The 20,166-nt window shown below is 39.1% G+C and overlaps 1 protein-coding gene across 1 annotated transcript in view; it reads right to left on the bottom strand.

Annotated features, from left to right (window-relative positions):
- The window catches only part of LOC139719306 (slit homolog 2 protein-like), a 143,774-nt gene that overhangs the window by 523 nt on the left and 123,085 nt on the right, over positions 1-20,166 (bottom strand). The window contains exons 23-31 of the mRNA XM_071630729.1: positions 18,304-18,375; positions 15,186-15,257; positions 10,554-10,625; positions 4,438-4,601; positions 3,648-3,861; positions 2,932-3,071; positions 1,998-2,091; positions 712-1,442; positions 272-481 (exon numbers count right to left, since the gene is read on the bottom strand). Coding sequence (XP_071486830.1) covers positions 272-481; positions 712-1,442; positions 1,998-2,091; positions 2,932-3,071; positions 3,648-3,861; positions 4,438-4,601; positions 10,554-10,625; positions 15,186-15,257; positions 18,304-18,375 — 1,769 coding nt within the window. The remainder of the gene's footprint in view (positions 1-271; positions 482-711; positions 1,443-1,997; positions 2,092-2,931; positions 3,072-3,647; positions 3,862-4,437; positions 4,602-10,553; positions 10,626-15,185; positions 15,258-18,303; positions 18,376-20,166) is intronic.

The raw sequence follows: 20,166 nt of genomic DNA, 5'->3' as shown, positions 1-20,166 counted from the left end.
CTACTTGGTTTTAAATCATGGATAATATTTAACCATCCTCCAAGAGCTTTAGAGGAAGATCAAACTGTAGATTAATTATGTACCCGATTGCCCAACACTTAAGGCTATAATCATGTAACCTTTGCTATGCTCCAGTGATTCGAAGCTAAAATCCAAGAGTACAAATGGATATTTCACAGGTGAAATGGTGCGGTTAATGACTTTTGTACATCTCATAGTAATACAGCTCGAGTGAAAAGGGAGGAAATTTGGAAGCAATCTTTGAGCCTACCCTGGTCACACATGGGTCCCATCCAGCCATCCTGGCAGTCACAGCGGTAGGTGAACTCATCTTCTACCAGACAGAAGCCGTTCCGACACCGGTGCTCCTGGCAGGGGTTGGGTGTGTCGTGGGCAGGGCAACCCTCTACCACGCCCACACGGTTCTTGGCACTCGTCAGGGGCATCGGCTGGTGGTTTATGAAGAATGCCCGGATGCAACCTATCATGGGTGATTGCACACAGCAAATGAATTCTGATTAATCCATGAAATCACACTTTACTTAGGCTAAGCAATACGCCAAAATCATTCAATGAAAAGAACTGTTGCCAGCATTAACTACAGTGAAGGGACAGTGCAAATTAATTTTTTTTTTCAAGACACAGATTTGCTGGTATGGATACTTATGTATCTAGCAGCTGTCTAAATCAAGGTAGGAAATCAGAACTCACCACGGAGACTAGTCTTGTTGCGGAGATGCCAGGAGTTGACGGCAAAGTTCTGCTGACTGACCGGCAGACCTCCGATGTAGAGCAAGGCGTTGACGTCCAGCCGGTCTCTCTCGCCAGCATTGGTCTTGGTCTGCCAGGGTCCACCGTCGATGGACATGGACACGTTGCGTTTGTTGAGGACCAGCTGCAAGGTGTGGAAATCTCCCTGGTTCAGCTTCTTCTGGTTGAACATGGTCGCGGCGGGGAAGTTGCCGACGTCGTAGCTGACGCGGATGCGGCCGCGGAACAGCTCGACGGCGATGTGGTGAATGACCCCGAGGTAGAGGAGAACGCCGTTCTCCTCCGTGGTGGCAAAGACCAGAGTGAAGTTGATGATCTGCAGGTTGCTGGGCCGGTAGTACTCCACGTACGACTCCCCTCCCGGCCTGAAGCTCATGCTGGTGGACACCTCGCACTTCCTCCCGTAGAAGCCCGGCAGGCACATGCACTCGAAGGAGTGGGTGATGTTGCTCTCGTAGCACTGGCCATGGTTGTGGCAGTTGCAGGGCGTGTCGCTGATGTAGATGTTGGCGTTCATCTCGCAGAACTGACCGATGTAGCCCTGGGCACAGCGGCAGACAAACTGGTTGCGGTCCTGCTCACACACACCTTCATTCTGGCAGGTCCGAGTGCGGCAGTCCTCATAGCCCTCGGTGCAGTTGACCCCACGGTGACCTGGAGGACACTCACATCTGGAAAAAAGAGCAAGTTTATTATTGTAAAATGCCATTAACTAGTATTACTCATCAGAAATCTAATGCATCATACATTATGCTGGTAAAAACCAAATATCTTAACATTACACTTCAAGCTGATTTAAAAAAAAAAATAATGGTGGCAAAATATCTACCTACTCCAAAGAAATGTTAACGTCAGCTTGATGCGAGAAAATCCTTCAGATCTAAATGTCAAAAAATTATGTTACTAACATGTTGTATTTGAATACAAAACAAACTTGTGACAGCTAAATGTACAAAAAGTTGCTTCTAAAATACACAGTCTGCTGGCTGAATGATTCATACCCCTCATTTCAATTCAACCAGAGCAATCCCATACATCACTATCAAAATATGCAGAATATTTCATTTCAATCCCCTTCAGCAAATTTTGTATCTTGTCCACAGACATACATGTGTCCACGAACATACATACGATAGGCGGGGCCACTGATTTCCCAATAAGAATCTAGAGTCTCATCCAACAAGCCTAAGTATACGATAGTTTCTCACAGTCAGCTGGCCTCTTACCTGTAGAAGTGACCGAGATCAAAACAGACCCCTCCATTTTGGCAAGGATCCACGCTGGGGTGGCAAAGGTCAATGTCTACCTCACAGTAGTCACCTGTTTCGGGACGAAAAGGGTTTAAAGATAATTGCAGTGAAAAATGTGCAGAATGTGAAGGCATCAGCCAAGCACCAGCCATTCATTATATCATATCATCATATTCTCTATATTATATCATGTAATATGATTTTCCATTTGTATTTGATATTGAAGTGCCAAATAAATAAATAAATAAATAATAACAATTATAATTCATAGTCTCATCTTAATAGCATACTTGGCTTTCTCTCAGCTCTCCTAAAGCACTTTAACATGAATTGCAGGATTTGTCTTAAAGCCTTTAAGTACCAAATCAAAATGAAAATTGGGAAGCTGATGTAGTCATGCCCATATCATCCTGCTTGAGGCTCATATTTTGTTGAAAAAGTTACATTATGCAGAATTTCAAATGTTAGATTGTGATTTGGAGTACTTGATTGAGTGAGAAAACAGCTATTCTCTCCGTGAAATGTACAAAGTAAAGTGTTCTATGCGAGAATGGTTGTGTGAAGATAGGTAGTGGGAATATGGGAACTTCCGGCACTTTTTAGCATATATTCAGATATGTAGGCTTGGCGTATACTGCTTAACCATTGACAAGCCGACATTAACAGGGCACAAGGAGATTAAAAATTATATTTTTGTTTTTGAGTGGGAACATATCATGGATTGGATATCATACCTCTGAAAGACATTGCTGGTTGATGAATAACATAATAAGTTATCAAAAAAACCCACAAATACATAGGTCAATCCAACTTGCTTGACACTGATTACCTGTGTGGCAAAGGCATTATATGTTTCTCTGAACAGTAATCCCTGGCGACCTTTGACCCCACTATCAGTGTCACCTCTCACCTTTGTAACCCTGCGAACACCTGCAGGTGTAGTTGTTGATGCCGTCCACACAGGTGCCGTTGTTGAGACAAAGATGGGCTCGGCAGTCATCCACGTTGATCTCACACATGTCGCCTGAAAACCCTGTTGCACAGTCACATCTGTAAGGATGAGTGGGAATAAAAAGCAATATGTAACAAGAGATGAAGATATACTGGACACAGCATATATTTTGCAGGGTTCTTATTTTTGTGAAGTTTGCGAGTCTGCTATTCCAGAAATTAACAGCACACAATAAAAATAAATGCAAAAATGCATGCATACATTTCTCTGTTCATTGCTGTACTCCATGATTGTTGAATTCAACCTCTCATAAAATTTTTTGAAGTCCTGAGTGGAGAAAAATTAGACTTGTTGAATATATGTCGTGTACAGTACCTGGTACATACACACTTTTATTTCTAGTAATCTTCAGTCTTGATTCCATGTAATACAAATAAATCAATTTTACACTATCACTTTGATAACAAAATGAACAAAACAATTATGCATTTTTTTTTTCCAAAAGTATATATAAATTACAATATGAATATCTGGAAATATCTTTACATAATTTTTCATACGCACACACACTTGCTTAGTTGGTTTATTGTTCATTTTTTAATGTGAGTAGAAAGGTGACATTTAGAATAGATGAGTGCCGCATCAAGATGGTAAAGGAGATTTCCGTCACTCACCTGAACCCACCAGCCAGGTTTTCGCAGACTCCGCCATTCATGCACGGCCGCTGGTCGCACTCGTTGATCTCAGCCTCACAGTTCTGGCCCTTGAACCCGGCGGGGCACTGGCAGCGGTAGCGTTCGATGGGGTCGGTGAGACACACGCCCTCATTCTCACACGGCGATGAGAGGCAGGGGTCACACTTTGCTCGGATCATGATATCTGGTTCCTCTGCATAGAGAGCATCATGGAGCCAGTATGTTATCAGTATGTCCTCACAAATTGCCTAAACACTGATCTTTACCAAGAACATCCTATCGTCAAATATAGAGAATTTGTTCATACTTTCTTGAAATATCCATATCCAGACTCTTTGCTGACATGAGGTGACTCGATATGAATCCAGTAATGAACATTGTCCAATGTACATCACATTTCAAGATCTGTTGCCACTGGAAATGCCACTCCTTGACAATTTTCCATTGCTGTTTTCACACACTACAGGTACTTTTCATTATTTTTTTTTCTCTCTTTTGTTATTTAAAAAAAAAATGAAATAGACCCCTAAAAATTGTTATATCAAAGTTGCTTTACAAAATTGGCAATTTTTGTGGCAAATTTCTTTCTGATTTTGTGCAGATTTAATACACCACTTCCACCTAATCCCTCTCTAATGTAAGATCGATGTGCAATGGTATTCAGAGTTGCCAATTTCATGATGACAAGATGCTAATTTCTGCAGCAAGTTTCTCCTAGGATGTGATGGGTTAAAGCTTCACAGATCATTGACCCTTCTCTAATATATACCTGTGCAGAGGAATTTCCTGGATGGTGCAGTAAGGAGGAGCTTGCCCCGGAGGACGTAGGGTTCCGAGCAGCTGGCGATCCCGGGCTCCTTCCACCCGTCCTTCACCCAGTCAGACAGCCAGCGCAGGTTGCAGTCGCAGTACAGCGGGTTGCCACCGAGAGCCCTATATGCAGGTGACAGCCAGGACAATAAGGAGAAGATGGGAAAAGGGTACGTCAGTTCATGTCAATCATTGCCACAGGAAATTGAAGAAAAACCCACAGAGAATTGTAATCACATAATCCTGTCTCGGAACATGACAAGGACACTGAGTCAGTCAAATTGGTAGTTTAGCAAACAAAAGCAGATAAAAATGATAACATGCACACACACAAAGAGACATACACACACACACACACACACACACTTTAATACACTGAAAGACAAAGAAATGCTAAAAAAACAGTTAACAGAGATAATCTGACACTCATCAATTTCGGCAATAAACAGTGTTGTCCTATAATAATAATAAAAGAAAATGGGCAATTAATGTTTGATGATTAATCTTTTAATATTTATCAACATTCCTCCTCCCCCCCCCCCTCCAACAGAATGGCCAAAGAGTGCAAAAAGAGCATGACATTTATTTGCAGGATGTTGGTACATTGTATGCATGTTTGTCAAATATCTCTTCACAACTACAACTTGTACTACGATGTATATAGCGCCATCTACAGGACAATTTCTGCTATGTTCTTTGGATGCCCTGTAATAATGAGGCATAGGAGGTTCTCAGTACTTTGTGATTTCATAGATGTAATCTCATTGGTCTAAGACAGCAAGTTTATTTCTGAGAATATTTTACATTGTAGATTTATACATTTCTATCACAGTGAGTATATTATACAGATATTGACTTATCAGAGGTGGAATATAACATTTGAGATCCTCGCGGGAAGTTATATTTTTGTCGAGGATTATTATATTTTTCCGAAGCGCGTAGCGCTGAGGAAAAATATAATATTTCGAGACAAAAATATAACTTCCCAAGGGAAATGAAATGTTATATTCCTACCGAAGGAAAAAAGTCAATATCTGTTATATTATATGACCTACAGTACAAGAAATAAACTGCTGTATAAAGCAACACGACTTCTCCTTTTTAAAACCCACAGTCAAATTCATGAACGCGCGTGACAATGCTCGGCACTGTTAGTGATATGCAATCGAGCCAAACCGAGCCATAACTATGATGGCTTTCGCGTAGGCCCTACTATCGGTAATTCGTTCTTCCGTGGCATATAGCCGTGCAGGAGCATTCCTAGAACAGTCGCTATTCAATCATACGCAGGCCTGTAGCGAGGGCCTATTTACGTAGCGGTAACGTTAGACTTATTAGAGCTAGATTTTGTAATGCCAGTTGTAAAATTATGTTTTTTTAAAAATTGTAGAAGACTACCGTAACTGCCGCTTTTGGTCTAAAGCAAGCTTGTTGAGGTAAGTGTCTGTGGTGATGTATGAGAATGTGAACTTTCTAACAATGTAGGGCCTAATCTCTTCTGTCTGCAGTCACTGGTACATGAACTGTAGACTACGGACCTCGCCCAGGTCCAGGTCCAGCGCTAACGGTTAGTAGCATAGAACTACCGGTGTCAAAGAAACTTACTCAGTTAACTTACTCAGTTCAGGCGGTGGTAATACTAATTGGAATGGGAAATCCTCTGCCTTCCGGCCCTGTCACGACTGTCTAACATTAATGGGAGTAGTAGGATCTATAGCTTCCAACACATTCACCAGTTTGTTTCTCTCTCAAGCTGCCATACCAGTTACAACACTGCTAACAGTTTGACAAAAACAAATCTGTTGCAATTTCGCAATTCTCGCTTGTAGCGCGTGTATGCTGTGCATGAAGTGTTGTCTACCGCTAACGCTTTACAGTAGTGTGCTGTGTACTGTGGTCACTGCGATTGCATTCGTGTGTGTGCAAAGCGTCTCTGTGTATGTTGCGCGCATCATAACAATTGGTTTTTGATGACGTCACCCCTCCTGATATGACGCATTTGTTTAACGTAGTCGCTGTTATATTCCATGGTTGTACGTAATTTACGTCATGTTATGGAAATGTAACGCTTCTCATCCTTGTGACAATGGTCACGTGACTGCATTTTGACCAATCACACGTTGATATCTATATAGGTCATATAATATTACAAAATATTACACAATCATGAGATAATATACTACTCTACTATAAATCTATTCAGACAAATGAATGCTGCTTGCCCAGTATGTCTGCTTGTAATAGACCTTTAGTTTCATCAGCTCCATTCACCACCATTTTAAAAGCAGAAGTCATGTTGATTATACATGACCATGCTGGTTATGGCTATGACAGGCAAGCCTTTGCTGTGCATTAAGTTTCCTTGAACAAATTGCACGTACTATGTATGTCAATGCAGATTATGTCAAAAGAAAATTTAAATGTAAACTGGCCCATATACAGGTAGCAAAGTTCCTTTCTCTCTTTCTTTCTTTTTTTAGTAGAACTTTGTGAAAATTTATGTCAGTCACATGCAAATAAAAATTGAGAGCAGAAAAATGCCCCATAAGTTTCCTTGGGGGACCATATCAAGCAAAGTATACTTCCAAAATTTTTGTTTGATGCGATATATAACCTGAAAATTTCTTGCCATCTTGCAAAGAATTTCAACCATCCTCGTCCTCGGCATTCCTCAGAACCACTGTGACTTCCTGCCTATGCCTATCACATTCATTTTTTGCTCCAGGCATTGCAAAACAAGAAATTGGATTTAGTAAATACTCAGTCCAGTCCCCGTCACGAATGCCACTGCAAATTTTCAGGGCGAATCTTACGAGTGACATTTTATCTTTGAAATGATTTAACCAGAATTTATGTCCCAGTATTAAACACCAATTGGATAATAAGTCCAATATCCCTTTCAGACCCTCAAGGGGACAAGATTTATTAAAATCCTCCTATTTCTTTTCCCTCACTCTCCATGCCACTTTTTCTCAGTCTCTCTTCTCCCCTCAGGAGTCTGTCTAAGACCTTGATCTCTAGTCGTATAACTGAAAGCGGTCTGGAACTGCATGTTAACTACCAGTATTTTGAAATGTATGCATTTTATTTGTAATACTTTTTTATACCTCTGCCATGGAAGAAGGTTATGTTTTCATCGGTGTTTGTTTGTTTGTGTGTTTGTCTGTGTGCAAAATAACTCAAAAAGTTGTGAATGGAATTGGATGAAACTTACAGGATAGGTTGAGAATGACAAAAGGAAGAGGGTTAGATGATTAAACTTTGGTAGTGATCCAGGATTTTTTTTTTATCCATGAAGGATTTTCGCTATTTTGGCAGATAGGGACAATGAACTTTGGAGTTAAAGCTGTACATTTATTGAGGTTTGCATACACGCACTAAAGTGTGCGCTCTTGTTTCTTCTTGGGTAAGGCTCTATTTGCCAATGACATAATCCTTCAAAAAAACAAAAAAAAAGAATTCCTGGATCCACAGGGTGGTGCAGATCACTACCAAACTTTAACTCTCTGTTTCTGATGTCATTTTCAACTTTTCCTGTGCGTTTCATTGAGATCTGTTCGCAACTTTTTGAGTTATTTTGCAAACAGACAAACAAACAAACAATCAACACCAACAAAAACAGAACCTTCTTGGTGGAGGTAACAATGAAGAGTGAGAAAGCAGAAGACAGGCCAATAGGCTGATAGGTAAGGCAAAGATAGAGATTGAGAGAGAGAGAAAGAAAGAGAAAGACAGGAAAAAATGAGAGAGAATGAGGGTGAGGGATAAGTGGAAAATTTTAATCTGAAGTGGAAATGTTGGGGTGAGAACGCAAATATAAAAATTACCTCATTCAATTAGAGCTCTTGACACATTTACACCCAACATTGCGCAATCCCACTAATTGCTATCGGTTTGGTCGTGATCCGAGGCAGTTTATATATAGGGGCCTGAAATATCCTGTCACGCAACATCCTGGCAGAAGAATGCTGTATCTCATACAGAGAATACCATCAGGTGCCAAAATTCATTCCCTTCCCATCTACAAGGCACTGATTAAGCAATTCACTCAACTGTGAACTGTGATTATTGCCTGCTTCCAGCTCAGATGAACATTTAACACCAAAACAGCAAATGTGTACACAGTTCTGGCAGCCAAAGATATGCTTCATTGATATTGAGTACAAAATCATTCTTATTGAGCTGTTACATCTCCATATTTTTCTTGCAATGCAGTACACCCACTGCTATGTTTAGGGGAAGGGAACAAAATGCTAGGAACACAGAGAGGGTGAGGGATATGGAGAAAAAATTAATCTGAAGTGGAAATGTTGGGATGAGAACACAAAGTTAAAATTACTTTGTTCAATTAGAGCTCTTGACACATTTACACCCCACATTTACAACCACTGTCCAATCAAAAAGTTACTCAAGACGCTTTATCTACCAAAACACAGAAGGTGCATATTTGAGATATCCCTGCAGTGACATATCTTTTATTTACCAAACAAACATCAATTAAGTAATAGTACACATTCTGGTATGAGTGCATGGTTTGCCTTCTAGCCTTAGCTTTTGGAAAGCTTTGGAAATAAAATGTTCAACTTGTGGAGAAAAATTGGAATCTCTCATGAGATTGGTTTCAACAGCTTTACTTGGGCTTGAAGAAAATTCATATTTTGTAGTTTTGATGGAATATGGGGTGCATTATAAGTCAAGGTATTTTTACTTCTCAACGCAGGAAAAGAAGTTTCCATGACATCAAAATTACTACTTACTCCGTATATTTTGTGAGGTTTTTATTTTTGCGAATTCCGTGAGTTGGGTACTATTTGCAAATTTAACAATGCACAAAATTATTAACTCTTATGTCGACATGAACACAACGTGCACGCATACATTTCTCTGTTTGTTACTGTGCTCTATGATCGCAAATTTAATCACTCACATAATTATCAGGAAGTCTTGATTCGCAAAAAATTAGACTGGCTAAATATATGGCGTATACAGTATGTTTTTTTTTTCTTTTTTCATTGCTGAATCCATGACTGGAAACCGGAAGCTAAATCCATCGAAGAGAGGCCAATATCTACAGAATGTGGTCATTCCCTTTCTCTGCTACTCAGATTCCACAGGAACTATTCAATATTCGGGACTTCAAACGGGAGCGGGAAAAACGGCTGCTGTCAAACCCAATTTCAGACGTATGGCCTTCCAAATTCGCCGATTCGCCGGGAAATTGGAGTGGTCAGGCACGAATCAGCAGTATCCTGCCCCCCATTTGCATTCTACTCAAACAACAGAGTACGTCAAAAGTTTGGGGAAAAAAATAACTTTCTATTTTTCTCCTTTCTCTTTTTTTAAAAATTCTTCACCCTATCTTTCTTTCATGATGTGGACGGGAGAGAAATGGGTCAGTTGGGACTGATGACTGAGTGCTGGAATTGTTGGAGACGCTGAGCTGCGAGCGTGCCGCCATCTGGAGGGTCAGGAACTATGAAGCAGACGTTTTGGCAGTTTTGATCTTAGTCACTATAGGCATTGATTGTTAAATGTTAAAGGCAGTACCTCTCATGTACACAGGGCAGGGGTGTGAACTCTCAACTTGGGATTTTACTTGGCAAGTGTCTAGTACTCGACCTGTCTCCATAATATCATGGTGACTTTTCCTATGGACATCAAAACTATTTGCATGCCATGCAAGTGTCTCTGAATTTTCCTTCTGAGTTTAACATGTACTGGGTAGGTGACTAAGAGTCTTTTTTTTTTTGCTGAGAATATGTGTAAGTATAAACATTATTGTATCTTGAAAATACTGGGAAATTACTATCCTTTTTATTTCCACCAAAAAAATCACTAAAAATCTACATTGAAAATACAAATTTTGAAGTAATCATGGTCACGAATGTGTATACTTCTTTTCCCTTTTCTTGGTACAACAACACCTAGCAAATAATTCACATGTAGGATTTTCTTTTTAAAAACTTTTTTTTCTCTGCTGGATATGGTCCAGCACAGCACATAGTCTCCAATGACATGGGATACAGAAATGAAAAGAATGTCACAGTTTGTAAAGTTTCCATTTTAGTTACTTACAAGTGTGTGAGAGAATTGAAATCCTCAAAGGTACCCTCTGAGATGGCCGAGATGTTATTTCCATGGAGAGAGCTGTATTGGGAAGAAACAAAATCAAACAAACATCGCTGTTAAAGAAATGCACTTCTAGATAGTCTTTATTCACAATATGCCTTAGAGAATTTTAGCAACATAAAATAACTCAACTTTAATGAGGCAATTCTTTGCATAGATGGGAGTATATTCATTAGATTCATTTCTCTCTATGTACAGCAAAGTATCATTTTTGTTCAAGGGTTATAATACTGCTTGGGAAATATGTCATTGAATAAAAACAATACCAAGAAAAATCAACAAAACTCATAAAACTTTTGTTTCCCAATTGGAAAAGTTGACTTACAGAGAAAACAAAGAATACAAATATTATCCCGTCCATACACAAGCATTAGTACAATAATCTACACATGACCAACTCTCACTGTTTTTTTTTATTCATGCACTGAATGAATGATGTGCTTGTATAAGCTTTTCCACATGACATTCTAAGTGGGAAACTGTATGCAAAGTATACAAAAAGAAAACAATAACAGTGGCTTCCTGAACGTATGACATTAATTTCCTTCAATGTTATGCAGAGTGCAACCCTCACACACTCCTGTGTTTTCCCCCCAATCGAAGATCGCGTGCAGTGAGAGATGACAATCGTCAATCGTTACTGAGGTGATTCACATGTCATTAACGACGGACAATGTGGAGGGTAAACACTCGAGAGAGAGTGTGCGGATGCCATGTTGAGTCATGAAACAATAGAGATGTCATTAACTACCACGCGTGATGTGCCATTGCTGATTAGCATTCACTGATGGGCAAAGGATTTTAATGACCATAACTTTGAAGCAGCAGAAGCCGGCGGGATGCAAACAATTTGCCGGTAATTTGATTTTGACTGGCAAAGGAAAACATCTAGCGATATGCTGACAAATATACTCTATAGATATCAGATAAAAAATAAGATGAGGCTCGTTTGTTTAAAAGCTGCTCAGCTAGTATTCAGGGAAAACATACTGTTATTACGATTTCTTGTGGTATTTTGGGGCAGATTTCCTTCCTCATGATTGACAGGTTCATTCTCTGTTCACTCAGTTCTGGAACACTGATTGTTAATCATCCTTATGATTGCTCAAATGTCTGGAATTTATGATGTGGTTTTTACACTTCATCTCTTTTAACCCGCTGAGGAAGGTTTGATTTTGCTATAACACGCATTTCCCATTGACACTTGCCCGAGTATACTCGGGACTGGTCATCAATGGGTTAATCAATGAGAACTGATGTCACTTCCAGAAAAGAAAAAAAAACTGTGAAAGGAAAGAAGCTTGTCTCCAATCAAACTTTATTCCACTTTATACTGATGTACAGATAGCCCTTTTGATTAATTTTCAATCTTATTTAAACATTTGGGACATCTGAAACACCTATGAAAATTGACATGTTGCAAATCACACTATTACTAGCCTAGTGGTGCAACTGCCAAACATAAAAAGTAGATAATTTGGAATCTTTTTGCCAAAAAACTGAATCCTAACATGGTCTCTGTACAATGATGTAACTTTCAAAGTGGCCGATGCAAAGATCAAAGGACATAATTATGAAACCCTGAAACTTCACAATCTCAATTCATCTACACATATCTCTCCTTTTTGTCTCTTTATATGCAAATATACCTTACTCATTATAAGTCAAGAGATTTGGGGAGAAAACAAAATATTTAACACAGTATTTGACAAGGAACTTGCGCATCAAGTTCTTCTCAAACCATTGTGACCACGATAAAATCAGGTCAGTTAATTTATACCACTACGATATCCATATACAGAATATTAGTGATGATGTGAATGCAGACTCCATACACAAGCACTGAGCCAGGACTCCAGAGCAAAACTGGGTGTGAAGCTACGCAGATGAGAACATCTTCATTCGGAACAGGCCATGACTATCACACAGCTTTGTTTCGATGTCCTCACCACCCCCCTTGGGGGAGCGGGCGGCCCACTTGGATTATCACATCAATCCTCACTTAATATGTGATTAATAACAGCTATCATCCAAATCTGATTATTAGGGACTCGCAGGAATGATGACAGATATCATGCTCCACGGAAAATGGGTCGGGAGATTCATAGTGGATAAAAGAGATCTGTAATTATATGCAGATAGATAGCTGGGTCTAGGGATACTACAGAGAAAGAGAGAGAGAGAGAGAGAGGGAGAGAAAGAAAGAAACAGAGATAAACAGACAGAAAGACAGACAGAGGACAAAATGGGAGAAAAGAGAGATAATGAGATATGTAGGGGTCTGCTCAGTTTGAACTCGAATACTGAAAGGTGTTTCCACTTAAGACTTTAACACATCCTTAATAGTTTAGTCATCTCCTGACACCCAAGGGTGTACAACTTTTTACTTCCACTTGATACAAACCACAACTTGTCATTCACTGAAAGAGCAATCTATCAATCAAAATAGCTTTCTCACTCGATGCGCTGTGAAGATTGTGATAACACTTTCTAAGAAGGCCAACATATTTACTTGATATACTGTTACAATTAAAAGTAAGGAGCCCTTGGTTTGCAGATTAAAGCTGGAGGTCCAGACCAAAGTTTAAACACAAATAATGATAATAATAGAGGCTAGCCACAGCTTAAAATTGAGGTTATTTTTGTTATATTTTTATTTATTCATTTGTTTTCTTTTTCGGTGAAATGGTAGCATATAGAGTACCAAAGTGATGATGTCACAGTATTTTTCTTCACAGCTTGGGTGCAAACCAGGTGTGAGCATGATTAGCAACAATAGTGTTCACAGAAATTTGGGCCAGGTGCAGTTGTTACATTCAGTTTCCATGGCAATGAATGGCTAAAACATCACACTTTGGTACTCTATAGACAAAAAAAAAATGTCAATATTTTGTTTCATTGGCTTATATCAGCAGCTGTGCATGCCTCGGGCAGAATGACAGATATGAGGGGACAGGAAACATGCCAAAAACAAATTTTATCTAAATCCCACTTCCAAAACTTAAACAAAAGACAAATTCCAACAAAAGTTGTTCAGAGAATTGCGGTGATGTGAAGTAAACCCCTTTTCTGGCATGGAATAATTTCGTCCCGTGTGCCAAAAACGAGTGATAGATGGCTGACATTTTCACTGCTGCATGCACGCCAATATTTTCCTTGAATTGTAGTGCAATGAGTCACATCACGCTGGTAGGAATCTGGGACTTCTATCAAAGGGTTCACGACACTAAGCTCCATGGTATATAGTTCACATTTTAGTTGGCTGAAAACTTTGTGGTACTTTCAAGCGCTTTACTTGTAGAAGAGGAAAACCCTTCTCGTTGTCCCATTCTTGTTTGTAGTGAGCATTTTTTTTTTTTTTTTGGGGGGGGGGGCTGAGAATTGAGAAATGCTGACATAGTTGATGACAAATTTCAAAGAATGAGCCTCATCTTTGTAGATGTTGAGATGCACACACCACATTAAAATGATTCCCACAAAAGAGATCAACTTTGCATTTCATCCTTTGCAATTACTCAGACTACACTGATGTAGTGGTACTCATTGGAATAATCTATGACCAAACCAAGGGCAGCAGAATGAGCAAAATTACCTCAAGTTATGTGCGCTTTATGTTACTTTCCAATGATATCACTTGGGGACAATCTTATGCACAAATCTTTTCAAGTTAGATGATCTTGACCAACTGTCCCTTTAAAATCAACAGGCATGCTCTTAATCCTACAATTTGTACTAAAACTCTCCAAACAATTTCGCGAGCAGCATGTTTGCGGATCGGAGTCAGCACGTCATCATTCACGGTTTGTCCACACGCAATCTCCCAGAAAAAACGAATGGAGCTTGGCTCCCCACAGGCTCCTATCCTGTTTGCACTGACAATGATTCAGACTAGAAGATGGCAACTGTGCTTGTTTTCCCGCCTCAAAATAGAATGCTTCATTGAGTATAAATAAGTATATTTCCCCAACCACTCTTTGCACAAACCAACGGTATTGCTAACGTGTCAGTAACTAAATCCAAAACTCAATACAATGCACATGTCGAAAGTGCAAGTGCGATTGGATTATTTTTTCCCCACGTATCAAGTAACACCTAGAAAGACATAAGTGCCGCAGAAATGAAATTTACTCGCCGATTGCAATGCAAAGAAACTGTCAAGTTGAATAAATCTAGTCCTGTACTCCAGACAACAATAAGCGTCGTGCAAATCTAATCCATGATTGAGATTTAGTCCAGCAACTCCAACAAGCACAGAATATGTGTACCTTCATGCATGAGTTGGTGTGCTTTATCATTGGATGCCAAGCAGGTTATGTAATGTGCCAAGCCCATATGCGCAGTCAAAATGAGAATAATCCATGTACCAAAGTGATACTACCATTGAGAATTCTGGTCTGAATGTTTTCAAACCATAACCCTTCCAGCAATTTGATTCGGGGGCACTGATGCTACAGACCAGGAGCTAGGGCGAAATCAGAAGCAATTTACAAATCTAATTATCTGGGCTGATCAATGGTTCGATAAACCCCTCCCTATAGGATTTAAAGCTAATGATGTTGCTGAGCGATCAATACTTACAGTATTCTGAGGGATGTCAGACCCATGAATGCTCCCGATGGGATACAGCTGATTCGGTTGTAACTCAGGATGCTGGAGAATTAGAAATAAGAGAATCAAAAAAATAAAGTATCACATTCAAAGCTGAATTTAATACACAACATATCTTCCCCATCTCAACTGTGATCATTCCAAAAGTAGAACGTGTTGATAATGACTTTTTACTTGGTTTACTGTGAGACAGACGCTTTTCGTAAAGCCATTATGTTTTCATCCACTTGTGCATACAGATTGTTATGTTTTAAAGAAAAGAGAATGAACTTGCCTACATTGATTAAAAAAGAGAGATTTGTTGCTAGTTGTTTACCAGTGGTTGTCTGGTAGTCAAAAGCAAGGACTTGATTTCTCAATGTCATTTCATTTCATTTGTTTTCGTGTATCTATCCATTTCAAACAAGAAATAATAATCATAAACACAGCATGATTATTAGAATGCATTAATTCAGGACATTAATGTTATTTTATGATATTGCAGAGGAAAAAGTCACGAGTATCTGTGTATTTAACCAGCTTCATGAAGGAACTTAAGAGCAATTGTTTAGATGAAGTCTTCATCAATAGTTCTATAGTCTATTGTGTGTGCTGCTCCTTTTTTCAACAGATTCACTCAATGCAGTAAAAATTTGGTCATTACCAAGACAAAGCAGTACACAAGGCAAAATATTTGGGAAAAAGGAAAAATGAAGTGCAGAAATTGGATTCACATTAGTGTCTACTTTCTTCAAAGGCAAGCAAGCAAGCAAAAAAAAAAATGAAACAAAGAAGGCAAAGCAAGTTGCATTGAAATATTGGAAGGGGAGAGAGGGAGAGATATATATAGGGGAAGGGAAAGATAGAGAAATATATAGGGAAAGGAAGAGAGAGATATATACAGGGAAAGGGAGAGAGATATATATAGGGAAAGGGAGAGACAGCGAAATATATAGGGAAAGGAAGAGATAGAGAGATATATAGGGAGAAGGAGAGAGAGATATATAGGGAAAAGGAGAGATAGAGATATATAGGAAAAGGGAGAGACTGAGAGATTTATGGGAAAAGGGAGAGATGAGAGATATATAGGGAAAGGGAGATATATATATATATATATATATAGGAAAAGGGAGAGATAGACAGATACATATAGGAAAAGGTATGAAGCACCATATAAATGCAATTATTATTATTATTATTATTATTATTAAAAGGGAGATATATAATGGGGAATGGGAGAGATAGAGAGAAATATGGGGAAAGGGACAGATAGAAATACATAGGGAAAGGGAGAGATAGAGAAATATATAGGGAAAGGGAGAGATAGAGATATATATGGGAAAAGGGACAGATAGAGATACATAGGGAAAGGGAGAGATAGAGAAATATATAAGAAAAGGGAGAGATACAGATATATATGGGGAAAGGGAGAGATTAGATATATAGGGAAAGGGAGAGATAGAGAAATATATAGGGAAAGGGAGAGATACAGAGATATAGAGGGAAAGGGAGAGGTAGAGAGATATATAGGGAAAGAAATAGATAGAAAGATATATAGGGAAAGGGAGAGAAAGAACAATCAGAGTTGAACAGAGCAATCCATAATTTGCAGTGAGACGTGTGTTACAGGGACCACAGTGAAGGGTTAGCGCCACGAGAAGGACGAACAGCACTGCATGACATGACCAGGATAGGAAAGAGATAGAGGGGGCTCTTGAGTGACATCTACCCCCGGTGAGGAGGATAAGCGTCGTTGTCCTCAGTGCCAGGAAATCGGCAGATCCTAATCCAATTTGCAACTAATTTGGGTTCACAGAACTACAAGGCGGTGATAACAAAACTCGTGCTTGCACCGGCAGTGGCAGGGTGAACATTTGATGTGATTCGTTCAAGAAGAAGATGCACAGTGACATATATCACACTTGATTGTTTGTTTGTTTGATTTTTGGGGAGAAAAACTATCGCTATAGAATCATTCATGTATTGAATAAATATTGATAAAAAATAAAGAAGCAATTTCCCCCCGAATAATTCGCACTCTAGACAAGTGAATAAGATGCTCAATTACTTGTTTCAAAGCACCCAGACAATTCCAACCTAGTTTTCTGCAACGATAGGTGGAGATTACACCATGAATTGCTTCTACTACAAGAAAGATTATCTAACAGACCCAGGGGAGCTTCAAAATGAATCCCATTCAGCACAGGGTGTTAAGAGTGCACCCCTGTTACTCACATACATATAGCCAGGGAGAGGGGAAATCCCCTTCCTCCGGTTTTTTTGGAGGGGGCTCTTCTTGACGCACCACACTTGATTATCACTACTTTCATCAGCTCAGCCGAGGTCTGTTACGGGTTCTACTTCCCTTCCCCGGACGTCAAAAACTAACTCTTCTTTGTCACCTCTGCCTTTCACCTCTTGATAAAGGTCACAGATAGCACCTTTACACAAAGGGCTGACGAGCCTTGATAAGGTCACTGACTTACCACTTGCAGCCCAAGACTTGACTGAATATTACCTACTTTGGTCTGACCAAAGACCCCTTTTTCTTTTTCTCTTTCAGTGTGATTAGGACAAAATCGTAGATGTTTCTGTGTACCTACTCAGGATAAGTCTTTTGATATTGAAATCCTGCCTAATTTAAAAATGAAATTAACTTGCTAAGATATTGGTAAACTAGAGTCGAATGGACTGAAGAACATGTACATGTATACCTTTGAGCAAATATTAACTCAATGAGGATGAGCTGTTGCTGCTAAAAACAAGTCTGCCCAAGTATACTCGGGATTAGTCCGCAACAGGTACACAAGCAGCTATATTGGCAACGAAATGCAGATGAAAAGATGTTTTACTATAAAAGAGAAGGAAAAGACAGATAGGATAGAGGGGATGTAGAGTGGGTGGCGGGTGGGGGGAGGGAGGGGGATTGGCTTATCTCGTGGGACCAAACGAGGGAAGTGCATAGAGGAGAGAGGAAAGGAGAAGCACACGGATCAAGGGCTTCGGTTGGGGAGTAAGGGATGCGAGGAGACAAGAGGAGCATGACTCTCCCGCTTGCGAGAGTGGCCGAACGCCGAAGACAGATGTACGGCGCGGCCGCGTGACTCACAGTGTGGACAGTTTGCTCATGTTGGCAAAGGCATAGTCGGGCAGCATCGCTATCTGGTTCATACTGAGATCCCTGCCAAGTGGAGGAAGAAGAAGTTTAAAATAGTTCAACTTCACCAAATCAGTGTAAACCAATCCTATGTAATTCAGTATATTCCAAAAGCGGTCTCATTCAACATCATATATTGCAGCTTGAATGGCAAATCGCAAATATTTACATGTTTAAAATATCTAAGATTGTACATTAATATTTACTCTGAAGGATGTTCCAAGGATTCCTGCAATACCATAAATTGAAGTGTGTTTACATCTGATAATGATAACAATAAATTGTGATATCCAAACAAATTAAAACAATTGAAAAATCAAAATGAATGCCTGCATAGGTTCACGAGAAATTATGACATACAAATTTAATGATAACCCTACGGCTGATGGCAAGTCCTATATGAATTTGTTATCCATTAAACACATCTTTGAAATCAGTCCAGTCACAGTAATTCCTGATAACAAATTTAAAGGGGAAAATCCAGTCCAAATATAAGTTAGTCTGATAAGAAAGTGTAAAATATTACAAGTTCAACGGTATAATTTTGATCAAAATTGGATGAAAGATAAGGAAGTTATGACATTTTGAAGTTTCACTTTTTCATTATGAAAATGCAAATCGCAAAGTGAGCATGTCATTCCCTCACAACTTACCACATAGTTTGCACATAAGATTTTTTAAATTTCCAGCTTTTCATTAAAATGCAATTATGCCCAAGGCTCAAATCCTTGTATATCTAAGTGATCACTATTCTGAAGTTATTCAACCAGGAATAACATCATGTTTCAGACTTCAGTGACAGAAACATTGAATTTTTGTCATTTTTTGTACACGATCAAAGGAAAATTGCGGGGGTATGACATGGTTAGCTCACCATTTGCATATTCATATCCATTGTACAAGAACTGTTTCGAAGAAATTAGCAAAACTTCAAAATGTCATAACTTCCTTATTTTTCATCCGATTTCAGTCAATTTTTTACCACTGAACTCATAAGATTTTACTCTTTTTTATCAGACTAACTTATATTTGGACTGGATTTCCTCTTTAAGGGTTTCACAATAATTTGGGCAGCGAACATCACTCTCCTTTTCATCCAACATTGGAGTTGAATGACACATAGTGTCTTCATTATTCTATACGCTATGCTTTACTTCAGTAAAGATTGAATCCTACATAAGATATCCATCTTTCTTAATTAGTTACTTCCCTTTGTTTCTTCCCTTCTAAAAATAGACACGGAACAAACAAATTGATTAATTCTTCAAAATAACTTAAGACAAACACAAAAATTGCATTTGACTTAGAAATGAAGACCTATAAACTTAATGTAATATGCTAGCTGCAGAATTTCCAGGCATTGTTTGTTTAGTATTGCTGATAATATCTTTGATGACAATCCCACCAATGAACACTCCCATGGGCAAGGTTCAGTGCTTGACGCCTCGTTCATAAACAGTCTAAACAATGTCTGTCAAATATCTAAATCTTTTTGATAAAATGCACAAAGAAAACTTATCTCTTTGATCACATTTCTGTCTCAACTGTCATTGAAACTGTCACATGCAAGTATGAAAGAATCTCTTTGATGTGACAGTTTAATGAATGACATACTTATAATCAAATCAGCCAAATTTCCAGTCAAACATACTTAGGGAGAACAATACACTGAAGATGGGTCACTCGGGTACATGTGTCTCACTGTGTATCTCATGAAATTATGGCTATATCCTTGAATGACTGAGATGCAAAACCACCATCAGGTAATTCAGTTACAGTATTATGAATGGGGCAAGTGAGTGAGTGAAGAGGATT

The sequence above is a fragment of the Diadema antillarum genome, unplaced genomic scaffold (assembly GCF_040938485.1).
Source record: "Diadema antillarum isolate AM-2024a unplaced genomic scaffold, OU_Dant_1.0 scf00000009, whole genome shotgun sequence".
Taxonomy (NCBI): Eukaryota; Metazoa; Echinodermata; class Echinoidea; order Diadematoida; family Diadematidae; genus Diadema; species Diadema antillarum.
This window is presented reverse-complemented; position numbering and strand designations above follow the sequence as displayed.